Source organism: Beta vulgaris, chromosome 7 (genome assembly GCF_026745355.1).
Source record: "Beta vulgaris subsp. vulgaris cultivar EL10 chromosome 7, EL10.2, whole genome shotgun sequence".
NCBI lineage: Eukaryota > Viridiplantae > Streptophyta > Magnoliopsida > Caryophyllales > Amaranthaceae > Beta > Beta vulgaris.
In genome coordinates, this window is record NC_079208.1 from 20,126,461 (window position 1) to 20,144,339 (window position 17,879).

At 35.3% G+C, this 17,879-nt stretch overlaps 1 protein-coding gene across 2 annotated transcripts in view; it reads left to right on the forward strand.

Annotated features, from left to right (window-relative positions):
- The window catches only part of LOC104899261 (sugar transporter ERD6-like 16), a 75,713-nt gene that overhangs the window by 22,637 nt on the left and 35,197 nt on the right, over window positions 1–17,879 (forward strand). For both annotated transcript variants that reach the window (XM_010686419.4, XM_010686422.4), the window contains exon 16: window positions 9,460–9,519. In XM_010686419.4, the coding sequence (XP_010684721.1) occupies window positions 9,460–9,519 (60 nt within the window). The remainder of the gene's footprint in view (window positions 1–9,459; window positions 9,520–17,879) is intronic.

The following is a 17,879-nucleotide window of genomic DNA, read 5'->3' on the forward strand; positions in this document are numbered from 1 at the left end:
ATTGGCATGAGTGGAAAGTGAAAGTGTCACATTTAAAAAGAAATAGAGGAAGTATATAATGTTGAGATCTAGTGGGGACCATAGTCTAAAATCGGAGTTGAGAACTAATCTAGACCCTTACGTCATCATGAATGGATGCTAAAGATATTTTCCATGACATTGATGACATTTTTGTACTTAATTCAAAACCTTTAGAATTGGATTCCATCTTCTGTAAAAAATAGCAGAAGTAGATGTTAGGTGTGATCAATAAGAGAATCGGATATACCACTCCAGGGCACGGAAACTACGCTTTTCTATTAGTTTGATTTCGCCCGTTTAGGATCACCGGGTTACCACGAAATAACTAATGAGATACAATGGAGAGAACAATTCACTAGATGCTCTTCTAAGTGAATCAACCAGAACTTGTGTTTAGAATTTGTGAAGAACACTCAAGAGAAATTAACGAAGTTTCTCTCAAGCAAAGCAAGAGTATGAAAAAACTGATTTTTTTATCACTCTCTCCTCATAAGAATCCCAAAGGTTATATAGAAATATACCCTTCATAAATTAGAGTTGTTACTTTCATAATCCTCCTTTTAATCACTGATTAAGGACCTGTAATCCACTGATTAAGAATCCTAATAGTCATTAAACGGATAACGTACACATTACAACGGTTGAAAACCGTCAACGCACCTTTTCACATCCCAAAGACAGAAGACACGTCGCGACTCGCGAAACAGCTCACGAGTCGCGACAAGGCACTGGTCGTGACCCGCGATGGGTGTCGCGACCCGCGACGAGTGTCGCGACTAGAGATAGAAATGGATCGGGTTCGGGGCGGGTGGACCATCACCCGCATCCATCACCCGCCTCCATCCACCCCACCGATCCATCCATCACCCGGTCAAACATCCACCCGAATCCATCCATCCATCACCCACGGGTGAAACGGATGGATCGGGTGATAATCGGATGAACTAAATAACCAACCTCAAACGCAAATTCAGATAAAAAAGACCCAAAAATTGGGGAAAATAATCCATCAAACCCACAAATAATCCATTAAACCCACAAATAATCCAACGCAAAATCAGATAAAAGAGACCCAAAAATTACGAAAAATAGAACAAAATTAGTACACAAAGCGAAAAAGAACAGTAGTTAACCAAAATGCCAATAAAAATCCAATCTTTAATTAAAATAAGCATAAAATAATTGCAGAATTAGAAAATAAAAACCAAGAAATTGTAGATAAATGACTAAAATTACTAAGCCCTTCTTGAAGACGAGCAAATCTTCTTGAAGACGATGCCGAGTTCCGACCTTCCACCTTCCGAGTTTCGAACTCCGGCCTTCAGTCCCGTAGAGAAGAGTGAGAGTGTGAGACAGAGTGAGATGAGAGAGACAGTGAGAGACTGAGAGTGCTATCTGCTAGAGTTAAAACTTAAAGTTTAAGACTTTAAGTTGTTGTTTGTTAAACACTTAAACTATAAACTGGGCATGCTGCTGCTTAGTTTGGGTCCAGTGTTAAAACAAATAATACCAAGTGAGTCATTGTAAAAATGAAAAAGCCCAAAATAATTTTTTTTTTTTGACTTTAAACGGGTGATGGGTCGGGTGGTAAACGGGTGATGGGTCGGGTGATGGATGAAAAAATATCACCCGAATCCGACCCGCATCCGTCACCCGGTTATCCGCCACCCGGCTATCACCCGTTTAAACCGGGTTTTTTACCCACTTAATAAACCGGGTGGAATGGGTGGTTGGGTGATCCACTGGATATTTCTATCTCTAGTTGCGACCCGCGACCAGCCTTCTGTTAATCTTTATTTTCCACGTGCCTTTGCGTTTTTGTGTCCTCTAATCTTTAACATCCTAGACGTCCTCATCTTCTAGTATATGATCATATGAGCATAAAAACCCATTACACTATAAATTTTCCAACAATCCTCCTCCCATATATAGGGTAAAGTTGAAAAGTTTTCAACTTGCTATTAACCACAAACAAACATGTTCATGCATCATGGAAATATCTTACGATTGAATTTCCACTTAGTCAACGTAAATTTACAATAATTTCGATCATAACACTAGTGGAAAAAACCCCACCTGATGCGGTCAAAATTGGCCTTGTTGATGCGGTTTTGGTCTGCATCAGGTGGGGTCGCAACAGCTTACTAATGTTTTCTGATGCGGTCCAAAACCGCATCAGAAAAAGATAATCTGATGCGGTTTTCAAGAATGACCGCATCAGATTCTTTTTTTTTATGAAAAAAAAAGTTGCAACAACAACCAAAACATCAACGAAATACAGCAACAAAATCCAACGAGACAAAACACAACAATTTTAACAACCGCAATTCATATTTCCAACAAAATTATACAAACAAATTTAAACTAAAAAAATAACATACTGAAATTACAAAATATAAAGTATATAAATTAGATAAATGAAAAAAAAGTAATTAACCAAATCTAAAATTACAGAGCATAAACCAATTAACAGAAAAATAAGAAACGAAAATTAAACGAAATTAAACCTAGGTCTAGAATAATATAAAATTACAGGATAATAATCACCACAACTATTAACAAAATCAACTAAAACCAAAAAAGCCAGTTATTTCGACGGCGAGTAGGTGTGGGCTTCGTTGAAGTCGAAACTAGGACGTGGTCATTGATGGCGATGGCGTTGGCATTGGCAGTTTGTAGTTAGGGTTTTGTGGAGGGCGTTGGCGTTGGCGGTGGTGGAGGCAGCGACGATGGCGTTGATGTTTGAGAACGACATAAAGAGTAGGGTGTGTGGTGGTGGTGTTTGAGTAACGAGAGAACAAGAGAATGAGGCATTTGGATTTTGGCGTTTGGCGGTGGCGATGGCGTTGGTGTTTGAGAACGATAGAGAGAGGAGGGTGTGTGGTGGTGGTGGTGTTTGAACTACGAGAGGAGAGAGGAGAGAGAGAGGAGAGAGGAGGATCAGGGGGGCGCTGTGAAATTTGAGAGAGTTGTGGGGTTATTAGGGTTGGCTGGGGTTTGTTTTAAAATTGGGCCACGAGAATTGTGGGGTTGTAAGGGAAATGGGCCATTTTTTTTTTTAGAAAATCTGATGCGGTCTAGGAACCGCATCAGTTTAATAAAAAACTGCATCAGGTTTATTAATCTGATGCAGTCCACAAGAGGATTGCATCAAATTTTACTTCCACCTTTCCTTCCCATTTTTGATTGATTTTCTGATGCGGTTTTATAAAAACTGCATCTGATACTAAGTGATATATAAGGTTTTTTCCAATAGTGTAATGATAGACAAAGCTTTGAATCATATAACCACTACAAATTATTGAAGATACTAATACACATAAACATAAACTAAGTTCTTTAACCACCGACACCTATGAAGCCTTGGTGTCTATATCTATTCATAAGCGTTCCAAGTCAAGCCTTAGACTTGGTGAAGCGGCCAAACCTCTAGCTTATATAGGTAAATCTTTCGAAACATGCTCCTACAATTGAGCACTTTATCAAAGATTTATTAAGAATAAATTCAACCTCTTTAACATTATAGCAACAAGCAATAACCCTGGGATGTTTAAACAAGTGCTCCCAACCTTCTAAAGATGTACTATCCTCTTTGAATTTGAGATCTAACGTTGTATTAGACATCCAATAGAGTTTTCCTTCACCGTAGGTTGTTCAATAGGCTTAAGACCCATCCCTTTATTCATTTTGTTCACTAGTTCCCTTGACAACGGTTTAGTAAACGTATCCGCCAAGTTCAAACTAGACCGAACAAAATTAATAGTTATACAGCTATTCCTTATCATTTCTCGCACATAGTTATGTCTCACTCCAATGTGCCTTGACTTGCCATTGTAGACTTCACTATAAGCTTTAGCTATGGTTGATGCACTATCACAATGGATAGCAAGAGGTGACATAAGTTTGACCCATAAGTCAACCTCACTTAACACATTCCTTAGCCATTCCGCTTCTTGGCAACAAGATGCCAATGCAATGAATTCTGATGCCATAGTGGAATCCGTTATACATGTTTTCTTCTTGGATGCCCAAGAAATAACACCTCCTTCAAGAAGATACACCCAACCACTAGTGGATGAATAATCTTCCTTATTGGAAATCCAACTAGCATCCGAGTAACCTTCTAAAAGAGAACGTTCTCTTTTGTAAGTTATGACATAGTCCAAGGTCTTATTCAAATACCTTAGCACTCTTCTCAATGCTTGCCAATGCAACATACTAGGATTACTAGTATACCTACTAAGCTTGCCAATAGCAAAAGTTATATCCGGCTGAGTGCTAGTCACAGCATACATCAAGCTTCCAATTAAGCTTCATACTCCAATTGTGAAATAGGAGTACCACTACTCACAAACAAGTGAATACTAGGATCCATGGGAGTAGCAAAATGAGTCGAATTTGACTCATTAAACCTCTTGACCCTCACAGTAATACATAGAATAACATCCGCTTGACCCAAATCTTTTATGGTGAAGCTAGAAGAGAGAAAGACTTTGGTTTTTTCCACTTGTTCCAAATCAGTCCCAAAAATAAGCATATCATTAACATATAAGCAAATTATTACTCCTTTACTGTTATTATCAAATTTGCTATACACACACTTATCGGAATGATTTATTTTGAACCCACTAGACAAAATAACCTCATCAAATTTTTGATGTCATTGCTTAGGTGCTTGTTTAAGACCATACAAAGATCTAAGTCATTTCAAACTTTAGTTTCTTGACCTTTGACCACAAACCCTTCAGGTTGATTCATGTACATTTCCTCCTCCAATTCACCTTTAAGGAAAGCAGTTTTTACATCCATTCGGGGAATTACTAAACCATGAATCGCAGCTAATGCTATCAAAAGTCTAATAGTAGCTATTCTAGCTACTGGAGCATAAGTGTCAAAATAATCGATACCATATCTTTGCCTAAAACCATGGACCACTAACCGGGCCTTATGTTTTAGTATGCTTCCATCGATTTTCCTTTTCCTTACAAAATCCAACAACCTAATGGTTTGCAACAGGGAGATAAATTAGCTAAAATCAAGTATGATTTCCCATTATTGAATCCATTCTCATTCACTGCCTCTTTCCAGAAAGTAGAATCATGAGACTTCATAACCTCATCAAAGGTCCTAGGACCCTCCTCCATATTGTAACAATATGAAATTTGAGTCACAATTGACTCCCTTGACCCTTCAACTAAATATAGTTGAAAATCCGGTCCAAAAGATTTCTCTTTTCTAATTCTTTTACTTTTCCTAATTTCCGGTGTTGTAGTATCATGATCATTAGTAATGTCATCTACAACATGGGAAATAATACTAGGTATCATGTCCTTTGGTCTTGGAATCGATGAGAATCGAGTCTCATCAAATATTGCATCCCTTGACTCTATCACGGAATGGATAGAGACAAAGTCATTGGGCTCAATGACATAAAACCTATAGGCTTTGCTATGTACCGCATAGCCTATAAAAATGCAATCAATTCCTTTTTCACCTAAAGTTTTCCTTTTAGGTTCCGTCAATTTGACAATTCCCACCCCATACCTTAAGGTAATTGAGATTAGGTTTTTTTACACCAAAGTTCATAAGGGGTAGTCTTATTCCTTTTATTAGGAACTCGATTTAATATGTAACATGCAGTTAAAATTGCATCACCCCAAAATCCGTCATTAAGACCCGAATTAGAAAGCATGGTATTAACCATTTCTTTTAGGACCCTATTTTTCCTTTCCGCTATACCATTACTTTGAGGTGAGTATGGGCGGTTGTTTCATGAATTACACCAATGGAACTAAAATAACTTGGATTATATATTCACCACCCCTATTCGTCAAGTCTTTTCATTAAGTTGAGTTCCACTTCAGTCTTAAAGGTCTTAAACTTTTCTAGTGCTTCATCTTTAGTAATAATAAATATATGTAACAAAACCTTGAAAGAACGTCAATAAAAGTTACAATATGTTTTTTATTTCCCAAAGAAGGTTAACTATGAAAGTCACACAAGTCACTATGCACCAATTCAGCAATAACCTTTGTCTAGTCACACTAGGATAAGGATTTTTGTAATTTTATTTAGCAGCAATGTTACACTTCTCTAACTTTAAATGAAAGGAGGTATTAACCCACTTTAGACATGTCATATAATCTACGATAATTACATGACATAAACGATTGTGTCATAGAGAAGAAACATCAAGCATGTAAATGAACTAGTATCAATTTTATTATCAATACTAAATTTAAACATTCCATTACAAAAGAAACCTTGTCCAACAAAAATACCACCCTTGGAAATAAAACTTATCCGACTCAAAAACAACTTTAAAACCAAACTTATTCAAAAGACCTCCCAACAAGATTCTTCTAACTTCCGGTACATAACAACATCCGGAGAGTTAAAGTCTTTACCGAGGTTAACAACAATTCTACTTGGCCTATGCCTTTAGCCGTTACCGTTGAATCATTCCCCATAGACAAGATAAGAACATCATCCAAATCTTTCAAAGACTTGAAGAAGTGCTTATTATTACACACATGTCTAGAGGCAAGAATCATCAACCTGCACAAACATAATTTCAGAAATCATAGCCACAAAATTCATTTCTTCAATTATATTTTCATGTGTAATGTTACCTTGGTTTTGAACAATACTAGGTTGTTCATTCTTTGTCTTCTTCTTGTTCTTAGAAGGACAATCCCTCTTGAGATGAGGACCATTGCATATCCAACAAGTGAGGATCTTCCTCTTCTTGTTTGCAAAATTGGTTTTGTTATTGTTTTTATTGTTGGATTTCTTAGTCTTATTAGACCCACCAACCTCTACCAGATTCACAATAAACTTAGGAATACTAGAAGTAGTATCCTTAACCCCATCTTGTGCCCGGATCCCCTCTTCGATACGAAGATGAGTTCCTAATTGCTCTATGGACATATCTTCCTTCCTATGTTTCAAGGAATGTTTAGTATCTTTCCAAGTGTTTGGTAATATATCGATGAATGAGGCAACCGCAATCGCCTCATCGATCACCATATCATGTGATCTTATTTAGTTCAAAATGTGATAAATTTCATGAAATTGCTCTACAATAGGCCGATCATTAGTCATTTTAAATGAATTCAAATTACTAACAAGAAATTTCTTACTTGAAGCATCTTCCGAAATATACTTGGATTAAAGAGCATCCCAAAGTTCCTTTGCACTCTCCACGTTTTGGTAGAGATCGAACAAAGGGTCGGTAAGAGAGTTGAGAATATGACCCAGGCCAATGTAGTCATCATTCTCCCACTTTATCCTCTTCCTTATAGTCTCAATGGACTCTTCCTCTCCATCTTGCGGGAGTGGTGGCATGGGTGTTGAAAGAACATACACCACATTCAAAGTAGTCAACAAGAAGTGTATCTTCTTTTGCAATCTTCGATATCCCACCCCCTCGAACTTGTCCGACTTTTGGAAGTTCATAGTCATGTCCCTGAGTGATTGAGCCATATCCGAAAAGAAAGAGAACATTAAACTAATAGATTGTTAGGTGTGATCAATAAGAGAACCGAATATATCACTCCAAGGCACGGAAACTACGCTTTCATATTAGTTTAATTTCGCCCCTCTAGGATCACCGAGTTACCACGAAATAACTAATGAGATACAATGGAGACAACAATTCACTAGGGAGGCGTTTGGTTTATATAATGGTATAGGTTTGGAATCAGGACTGAAACCAAGGTGGTATGGGTTTGGGACTTGATACTTAATACCTTGTGTTTGGTTTCATTTAGGAATGAAAAATCTTCTTTTATTTGATACATAGAGGTAAGGTATGAGGCATACCCACTTCCCCCCATGGGTTTCTAAACCCCATACCTTATGGGTTTGAGGTATGGGTTTAAAATTTAGAAATAAGTTAAACAAACACTAGGTATGGGTTTTGTTCATTCCAAACCCATACCTCATACCTAAAACTAGTGAACCAAACACCCCCTAGATGATCTTCTAAATGAATCAACAAGAACTTGTGTTTAGAGTTTGCGAAGAACACTCCAGAGAAATTAGCAAAGTTTCTCTCAAGCAAAGCAAGAATTTTAGAGTATGAAAAAAACTGATTTTTTTTATTACACTATCATCATAAGAATCCCAAAGGTTATATAGAAATATACTTTTCATAGATTAGAGTTGTTACTTTCATAACCCCCCTTTTATTCACTGATTAAGGACCTTTAATCCACTGATTAAGAATCCTAATAGTCATTAAACGGATAACGTACACATTACAACGGTTGAAAACCGTCAACGCACCTTTTCACGTCCTTAAGACAAAAGACACGTCGCGACTCGCGAAACAGCTCGCGAGTCGCGACAAGGCACTGGTCGCGACCTGCGACACTTGTCGCGACTCGCGACGGCCCCCAGGTCGCGACCCGCGACCAGCCTTCTGTTTTCCTTGGTTTGCCACGTGCCTTTGCATTTTTGTGTACTCTAATCTTTAACATCCTAGACCTCTTTCTCTTCTAGTATATGATCATATGAGCATAAAAACCCATTACACTATAAATGTTCCAACAGTAGATGATTTCGATTGAAACATAAATGAAATTGGTGAAAAGTAAAGAAATCAGGAATCTGTTTCAGAAGTTGCAAAATCAAGAAAAATGTTATTAATGGCACGAGAAGCATCTAGGCCAGTCAATTTTCATGATCTAAGGGCCTAAAATGATTCTTCATTCTTATTTTAGGCTTAGTATATATATATATATATATATATATATATATATATATATATATATATATATATATATTATATATATATAATAATATATTATATATATAATATATATATATAGAACCACACTCTAAAATGAGAACTAAGAAACAATAAGAGGCCTTATATCATCAAAACCAAAAGGCCTATATCATTTCGATGTGAGTCTTGGCATTTTTCCCTTAATTGTGCAGCTATTTAAACTGGCCTGATTCCAATTTTTTTTTTTTTTACTTTTACAAAAGTTTCATTTACTTTTAGGCCAATTTTATTTACTTTTACTATATTTTCCTTTACTTTTAATATTAAATTACCTTAAACTTATCTAAAACAGTACCTTTATAAAATAAATTGAAATGTTAGTTGTCAATGATAATATTTCATGGTCATCAATGTATTTCATTCGTTAAAAGTGAAAAAGTATGAAGCATAAGAAGTTGCATATACAATTATTTACTTTTCAGTTATTATGATCTACTTTAATGTGTTTTTTTCTTTACTTTGGAAAGCATCAAATTAGTTCTTATTCTCATCATAAAATTGGTTCTCATTAAAACCTGGTTATATATATATATATATATATATATATATATATATATATATATTAATATATATATATATATATATATATATATATATATATATATATATATATTCCCTCACAATAGTCATGTTCTTTTCCTCAGTGTTTTATAAGCTCATTTTCATCTGGTTACGGAGCAATTCCTTGGGTCATGATGTCAGAGGTAAGGAGATCAATAAGTTTCCTTAAAGCACTTTTATTTATTTTTTCAATATAAAAGATTTTTAGTTCCTCCTGCATATATATAATAAATCCTATTTCTATAATATATAGATTAACCAAATTTTCAAACGTTAATTGTAGTAATACAAGATTACCTTTCACTGAAAATTCATAGGAAAGAGAACCTCGTGGCACAATTTTTTTTTTTTTTTTGATCCATATGAGTCACAAAGGCACTACAAAGTACAAAGAAGGAGAAGAGGGATTCGAATCTGTAACACATCGTTCACAGCACCTCAATTTTAACTAATAGGCCAAGATATCCTTGGTTCCTTGTGGCACTAACTGCAAGATACAAAAAATTGGAACAATAAATGATATATGTGATTCTAAATAAATTTCTTAGAAATGTCGTATGATTGAATGTGACATTAATGAGAACCTTATGTAGTTATTACTAGTTGAAAATTGTTTACCACTTTGGATGAAAAGCTTGGCTTAAGACATCTTTCTTCTACATATCTTTCGTAATAGGAACCGCCATTAGATAATCGAATCTGTATAATATAAACCAAAAGTAATAAGTTAAAGAGAGTAAACACAGAAAATGTAGAAAGTGAAAATAAGGGAAGTTAGACGAGCCAAAATATGAGGAAGAAAAACCAAACAAGAAAGATGATTAGAAATTAACCAAAGAAGAAAGATGATTAGAAATTTTGATACATGTATTCATAGGCAGTGAGAGCAAAAAGAAGTAAAACCAAAAAACCTTAATTTAGAAGTAAAATTGGTTTCAATTAATAAACAACCACCAAACTTTCTCCTACCCAAAGACTACCAACCAAGGTATTAATGAACGAAACAATTCATCAAGCTTGATTAATGCAGGGTGTTGTAGCATTAATATGAAACAAATCAATAAATAATAAGAATGACAAAAACTATAAACAAGAGAACACAAGGATTTACGTGGTTCAGACAAAATAAACCTACATCCACAATAAGAGGATTCGAGCTTCTTCATTATGATGGAGAAAAACAGAGAGAATAATACAAGCAGTCCTAAATACTAGAGACTAAAAGTGTGTGTCAAACAATGACCAACAAGGATTTTCCTTTTATAACATGAGGAACCCTAACAAAATCCTAGATTAGACGCCACGCAAAAGACCGTAATAGAAAACCCGCGTAGAATTGCATCGCCCGGTCTGGCCTAAAGCAACTCGGTCGGGCGCGAGAGAAAATATTCCAAGAAGATGAGAAACATACTCGACCGGTCGGGCGAGATGAATTTTCGATTCGACAGTTCTTCGTAAAACAACCATAACTTTCTCGTTTCTCAGTGGAATTGGGCATATGACCTGTTGTTGGAAAGCTCTTGGAACAAGCTATCACCTGCAATTTGAATCACAACAAAACCATATATGTTGAGAGATATGTACATTCAAAATGAGCATTATGCCATTTTTACAAGATTTCAAGTTTCAAATAATAAAATGGATTAGGAAATTAATGGGAGGGTTTCCTACTCTTGAAAATCTTTCAAAAAATAGGTTACCCGATGCAAAAGTAAAAAGAAAAGTGGTTGCCCAAAAGGCCAAAACATGAAAAAATTCAGAAAGCATGCTAAGTTGCATTTTTCTAAAACTCTTTTTTCTTTAATCCTTGGGAAACCTTCTATGCAGATGTTCTCCCAGATCCTTGTTAAGCAACTTCCAAAAAAAAATTAGATTTTCCCTTGGCTTGGATACACAAAATCCATCCTACTGGCTTAGAGTCGAACCAATTATTTTCCTAAGCCTTCTTAATTATTAACTTTCGATGATTAGCGCTAATTAGGCTTAAGAATTGGATTTGAATAAAACCTTATTCACCAAGATTCTTATATAGATGTACCTGAACTGTTCCCATTTTTACTAGGCCATTCAATCTCGTAACCATTGACGTTGTCTTCTCCAACACCGTGAGAGGAGTATCACTTGTTGGCATTAATTCGTCCTTCTTCCTTGATGAAAAATGCTCATTTCTTAGTTGCAGTCACACTAAGTCTCCGGGCTTGTAAACAACTTCTTTTCATCAGTGCTTGTTTGCTCGAACTTTATAGAATTTATTTACCTATTGTCTTAGTTTGTTCATAAATTTCTTCATCTCTTTGGCCTTGATCTCTTCTTCTTTGCAGTTATCAACTTGAAATTAAAAAGTAAGTAAATCAATAGGACTTAAGGGATTAATCAATAAATACGTTTTATTTTTTAAAAAAATTCCTCATCCATTGGGAAATAATGTGTTGTATGCATTTAAAAATTGGTCACGCAAACCTAATGTGCCACATATTATTTAACAGTTCAAACAAAAAGTCTGTTTTTTGTGTGTGTATTTGTCTAAATAGAACCTTATGTTCTTGTATTGTAGTAGGCGCCTCATAGGCAAGTTGACGAGGTGAATCCGTATGATATTCTTGTAGTAGTGGATGCCGACATTGAGTTCTTAAATCCATTGCCAACTCACTTGCATAAAACTTGCTTCAAATTTGGTGAGGCTAGAAGAAGAGACTTAGTTGCTTAAAATCTGGTAAGGCTAGAAGAAGAGCCTCACTTAGTTGCTTAAAATCTGGTAACGCTAGAAGAAGAGCCTCACTTAGTTTGCTTTTGAGTGCTTCAAAATCTTCTTATTGCAGATGGGCTCCAAATGATGGAACCCTTCGTAATACACTTAGCTTGAGGAGCTAAAAAAGTGCTTATTGTTTTTTATAAACCTTCGGTAAAAAGAAGCCAATTATATCCATGAAAGTTTCGAACTTCAGTGATGCTGTTAGGAACTGGCCATGATTTGATTGCTTCCAGCTTTGATTTTACTAGAGCTATCTTTGGATATAATGAACCCCAAGAACAAACACTAGAAGTGACAAACTCACGTTTCTCTATCTTAGCCAACAACTTCTTTCCCCTCAATTTGAGGAAAATTTTTCTTAAATGATTAATATGTTCTTCTTCATCCTTATTATAAAAATGTAATCAAAATAGATTACAACGGATAGTCCATTGAAGGGGCTCAACACCTTGTTGCTAGGAGAATTTGTTATACCAAAGGGCATCGCACACCACTCATAAAACCCTCTCTTGGTTTAGAAGCTATTTTCATTCGTTACCTACTCTAATTTTGATTTGGTTATAACCACTTTCACAGTCAATACTAGAATAGATAATGAAACTATGGAACTCTTCTAACAAATCATCAAGTCTAGAAATCTGATGCCTACACTTAACCATTTCATGAATTTCAAGAGCACTAGCATCATATTCATCCAAAAACAACAAAATTCATGGTATTCCTCTTCTCAAAAGCTTTTTCAATTTTTCTAATTGGGGTTTAGTTACAACTATTTTTTTAATGTATTTATTTGGTTAAGAGCTGGTTTATATTATTTTATAGTGCTTGTTTTCTTGTTAGAAGGTTTTAGAACAAGTTTTTTACGGCCCGTTTGGTAGTTGGTAATAAATGGTGGTAATGGGAATGAATTTGTGTGTAAATTTGTGAAAAATATCATTGTTCATTACCATGGTAATGCTAATTTATTCTAAAGTGTCCACTTTCCTTCTTGAATTTTCATTCCCATCCAATACCACCTTGTAGGGTGGTAATGAGTTGTAATGAAGATTGCTTCCCTTGGAGACAAAAACACAAGTTTAGGGGTGAGATTGCTTGCCCATGGAGAAAAAATGCCTCCCCATGGAGATTTTAAGGGTGCTTCCCTAATAAAATGACACTTAAAATTCATTCCCATTACCGCAATTTATTAACGACTACCAAACGGGCCGTTAGAGTAATTCATAATAGAGTAAGTAATAGGTTTTTCCATTATGTAAAGTTTCTTTATCCGATTATCATGACCTTCCTAACAATATATGAGAGTCACCAAAAAATCTAATTAAAGCTTGTTTTGTTACCTTCACGTTATTTCCGTTATTAAACAAATGAAGCTTGTAAGACTTTAGGTCATTAAACGTATGAAGTTTAAGTTTTTTCACCATGATTGTTGAAGCCACGTTGGTGCAACTCCGACCATGATAATTATGGAATATAACCTTCCCCCCACTAAATATTTGGTTTGAAAATTTGGTCTCTTTATGTGGATTGCTCCACTTCTTTGGCATGAATTTTGGTAATTTTGGTAACTTCTAAGGGTCATTTCTAGTCCAGCAAACCCCTCCCCATACACTTTCCATCTTTAACTCATCTTCTTGCTTCTCGTGACTTTAGATAGTAATTTTGGTAACTTCTAAGGGTCATTTCTAGGAAATTTAGCTTATTACCCTCCATAACTATGACACTTGAAACACTTTATGATGACCTTAGTGGAAGAATCAATAACTTTCTTCCCTTTATCCATTATTTTGTGGTTTCTCCTTTTGGAGTAAAAAGAGAATCAATTTTAAAGAAGTTAGTATACACTTTTTTAGTGAAATAAGTCTACTCTTAGCAACCATCTTCTTCTATGCTTGATGTTTTTCTACTTTAAGAGTTAATTTAAAAAGTTAATTTAAAGTAGAATAGAGTTGTAATTCTAACTTCTTTGAAATACTTTTATCCAACCCTCTAAGAAAATGAGTCATAATTTGTTCTTTCTTCTATTATACGTCCAGTTTCATAATAAGTTTTTTTAAACTTGTGAACGCGAGTTTCCACTCGAGTGAAACCTTACTCCAATTTTCGTCAATTGCTTCTACACATTCATAGTATAAGTTGAAGGCATTCATCTCTCCCTCATTTTTTATCTGTAAGAAGTATTACATTAATATTCTCCCACATATATAGATAAGCATGTCCCTTGAACTTTACTACTACCACCTTAAAGGAGTTTGCATCATCATATCTTTTAATAAGCTCAAAAATCCTATTACACCTTATTTAATCTAAGAAACAATCTAGAATTAATATTTCAATCAAATTCTGGAACATGTAGCTTGAGATGTTTAAAGTCATCTTTAGGCATAGGTGTTCTCTTTCTTCTTTATCAGAATAAATGGATCCTCCAATTCATTACCACTCTTACCAGACACCACTTCTTCATCTCTTTCCTTCTCCCTTCTTACACGCTTACCAGAAACATCCCTTGAAAGATTCAATACTGATTTAAGTTGTTATGATAGTTGGTCCACTCTATTCTCAACTTCCACAAAACTAGATTACTCCATTGTCATATCTCTCCTAAAATGGCATTCTTCCTCTTGCTGAAGGAGAAATCAATAACAACAATTAAGGTTTGTGTTTTTTAGAAAGTTCAGATATAAATAGGTGCTTAAAGTTCAAGGTTTTGGAATTTTGTGGCTAAGTGTTGAGACTAGTGTTTAGGCTTTTGGGTATAAGTGAGTTTAGGTTATTTAGAACTCTATAAAATAAAACAAAAGATCCGATACCAATTGATACATATATTCATAGGCAGTGAGGGCAAAATAAAACTATTGTTAAAAAGATATTTAGATAATTAATAAAATTAATTAATATAATTAATTAACTCTAGTAATTAAACGGGCTAGAAAAGATGTTTTACAAATCATGCTGTACAAAACTATTTTAAAAAAGATTTATGAACATGGGGTTTTATAAATCAATTTCAAAATGTTTTAGAACGTAGGTTTAGTAAAACTATTTATACAGAAGGTTTTTGGAAATGGATTAATAAAAGAGTTAGAAAATGGATTCGACTTCAAATATTTAATTTTCGACTCGTTCTTCATTCTTTCTTCAACCTGGATTAATTAGAGCAGGGTATTAGTCATCATAGGGTGCTACATGGGGAGACACGATTATTTGTATAGAAGCCCCACTTTGATTGAGGTTTGTAAACTAAAAGTCAAAGTATTCGTGCCAGGACGGAGAAAGTCCTTAGATGCTCTACAACCTAAGATCGCTCTTTTAACACTGGAACCTGTAAAACAAGCATAAGTTTGCAGAAACAGATATATGTGAAAATCATTTGCAAAACAAGCATATATTTTTAAAATGAAAGGATATGATAAGGATACCATGAGCTTTATTCGGCTCATGATGGTATAGAGCTTCATGCTACTCTAGGGGTGATACTTGGCTGAAGACTAGCGCCTGATGTAGTTGTCTTTAGTGATACAAACCCTATTAACGTCAGATTTCATGTATTCTTACCATTAAAATGCAAAGAACACAAACATGAAAACAAAAAAGGTTTTTTTGGGATAAGTATGCCCTATTATGTGAGTGCTTATGAGAAGTTCATTCGCCCAAGATCAAAATAAGGAATAAGTTGTGGGAAGTTCATTTGTTCGAAAGCGGGAGAGGAATAACTCACGAAAAGTTCTATTTCTCAGGACGAGAGAGGAATAGCTCGCGAAAAGTTCATTTGCTTGGAAGCGGGAGAGGAATAACTTGCGGAAAGTTCATTCGCTCAGGAAGAAAGAGGAATAACTAGTGAAAAGTTCCTCGTTGGAGACGAGAGAAGAGTAACTCATGAAAAGTTCTTTTGCTAGGGAAGAGAGAGGAATAACTAGCGAAAAGTTCTTCGGTTTAGGACAAGAAATGTATAACTCGCGGAATGTTCTTTTTTTCAGAATGAAAGTGGACTAGCTTGCGTAAAGTTCTTTCGCTCAGAACGAGAGAGGAATAACTCGCGGAAAGTTCTTTCACTCGGGACGAGAGTGGAAGAGGACATCCTAACGACCTAGAATACGAGGGTATTGTGCAAATGTATGGATAGGAAAGGACTTATCCTATAATGAAAGACCTATAATACTCTAGAATTAAAGGTGTTATCGTGTGTGCGTATGTGTGACTAGATTATTGGTGCTTGGATCCTATGACTAAAGATGAAGTATGCGATGCTTGCCATAGTGTATGATGCGAAATACAGGTATGTAATGCAAATGCAGAGATATGATATGATGTGAAAGCTAATATAGGTTATGTTTGATTCGAGACGTGCTACTGAACGACTCTTTGTATAATCTTCGAGTTGTGTCCGTTATGGGCCTAAATGATCCCATAAATGATTTGATCTTGTATTATTTTGTCATGTGCGTCTGGAGCCTATCGTTTTTTGTATGAAGTTGTCATCAAAGTGTGATTGGAGCCTATGATTTTCCGTGGACTCGTAATGAACTTTTAGTAAGGTACACTTGGAGCCTATGTTTTTTTTTGTGTGGAGATGAAGCCCCAACAAGATGGAGTTGATGCAATATCAGACTTGATTGCTTAATTTTGGAGATATCTCATCACGTTAGGTGGATGTTTCGACCCATGATTTTATATAGGGTTCCTAAGGTGAAAAAAACCAAAGAAACGAACATTCGAAGGATAAGGCGTGGTTATAACGCTGAGTGTTGAAAGGTTATGCTAAGGTTGACTTATAAGGTTAAAATATCGTTCATAAGTCGGCAAGGGATAAGAATAAAAATAGTCATGGTCATATGAAGTAAAACTCACGCAATAAGATAGGCTCACGATGCAAGTTCAAATCTTATTCTAATTCGAGGGGTATGGTTGAGCATTGAAAATTCATGATTTGGCGGTCGCCTTTTTCTCATGGGCCTAAGCGAGTCTAAAAAAATTGTTCTTTTTTTGAATTAAATTGGTCGAGCCTCAGAAGAGGTTTTTAGCGTATCAATAATGGAATCAGGCTAATCGTAACTCTTAGCATTTCAATTGGTGACTAAGCATTTTTTATTAGAGCCATCTACAATGAACTTGACATTGATTTGGAAGAGGTGTTTTAAGTGGTCAAACCTTAGGGTGAGGTTTCCTACATATTTTTGGCAGAATAATACCGTTTGTAGTTCAGGCTTATGAATGGGAAAATGCTTTGAGTTTTGCCTAAGTCACTTTTATAGGTTTCCATCTTGCGGGCTTCAGTTTGTCTTTTATGGCTTATTGGGATGTGATATGGTTGTAAGTTGTATATGAGAAGGTTTGTGATATAGGTATGATTTGACTTATAATGGTTTTTGGTTATCGAAGTCAATGTCTTAATGTTTTCAGTTGAAGGTTAAAGGGTTTGAACTAACTACATTTGACAAAGTTATTAATGGGCTTATTTGCAATGCTTCTTTTTTGAAAAGTCATGAGAATTAAAAATTCATTTTTTTTTCTTGTAAGGTCACCATCGTGATTTCCATTTATTCTCATCAATTAACTCAAGGTTAAAGAATAATTAAATACCTATTTAATACATGGAATTTATGAGTACATGCAATAAAAGGGAAATTCTATATTATATTAGGTTGATATATGAAAGAGACGGAAAATGAAATCCTAAATCTGGACTTCCACATTGGGTGACAAGAGATCTCAAGTCTTCGACATCTTTGCAGTAGTAGAGACTGCAATCCTCCC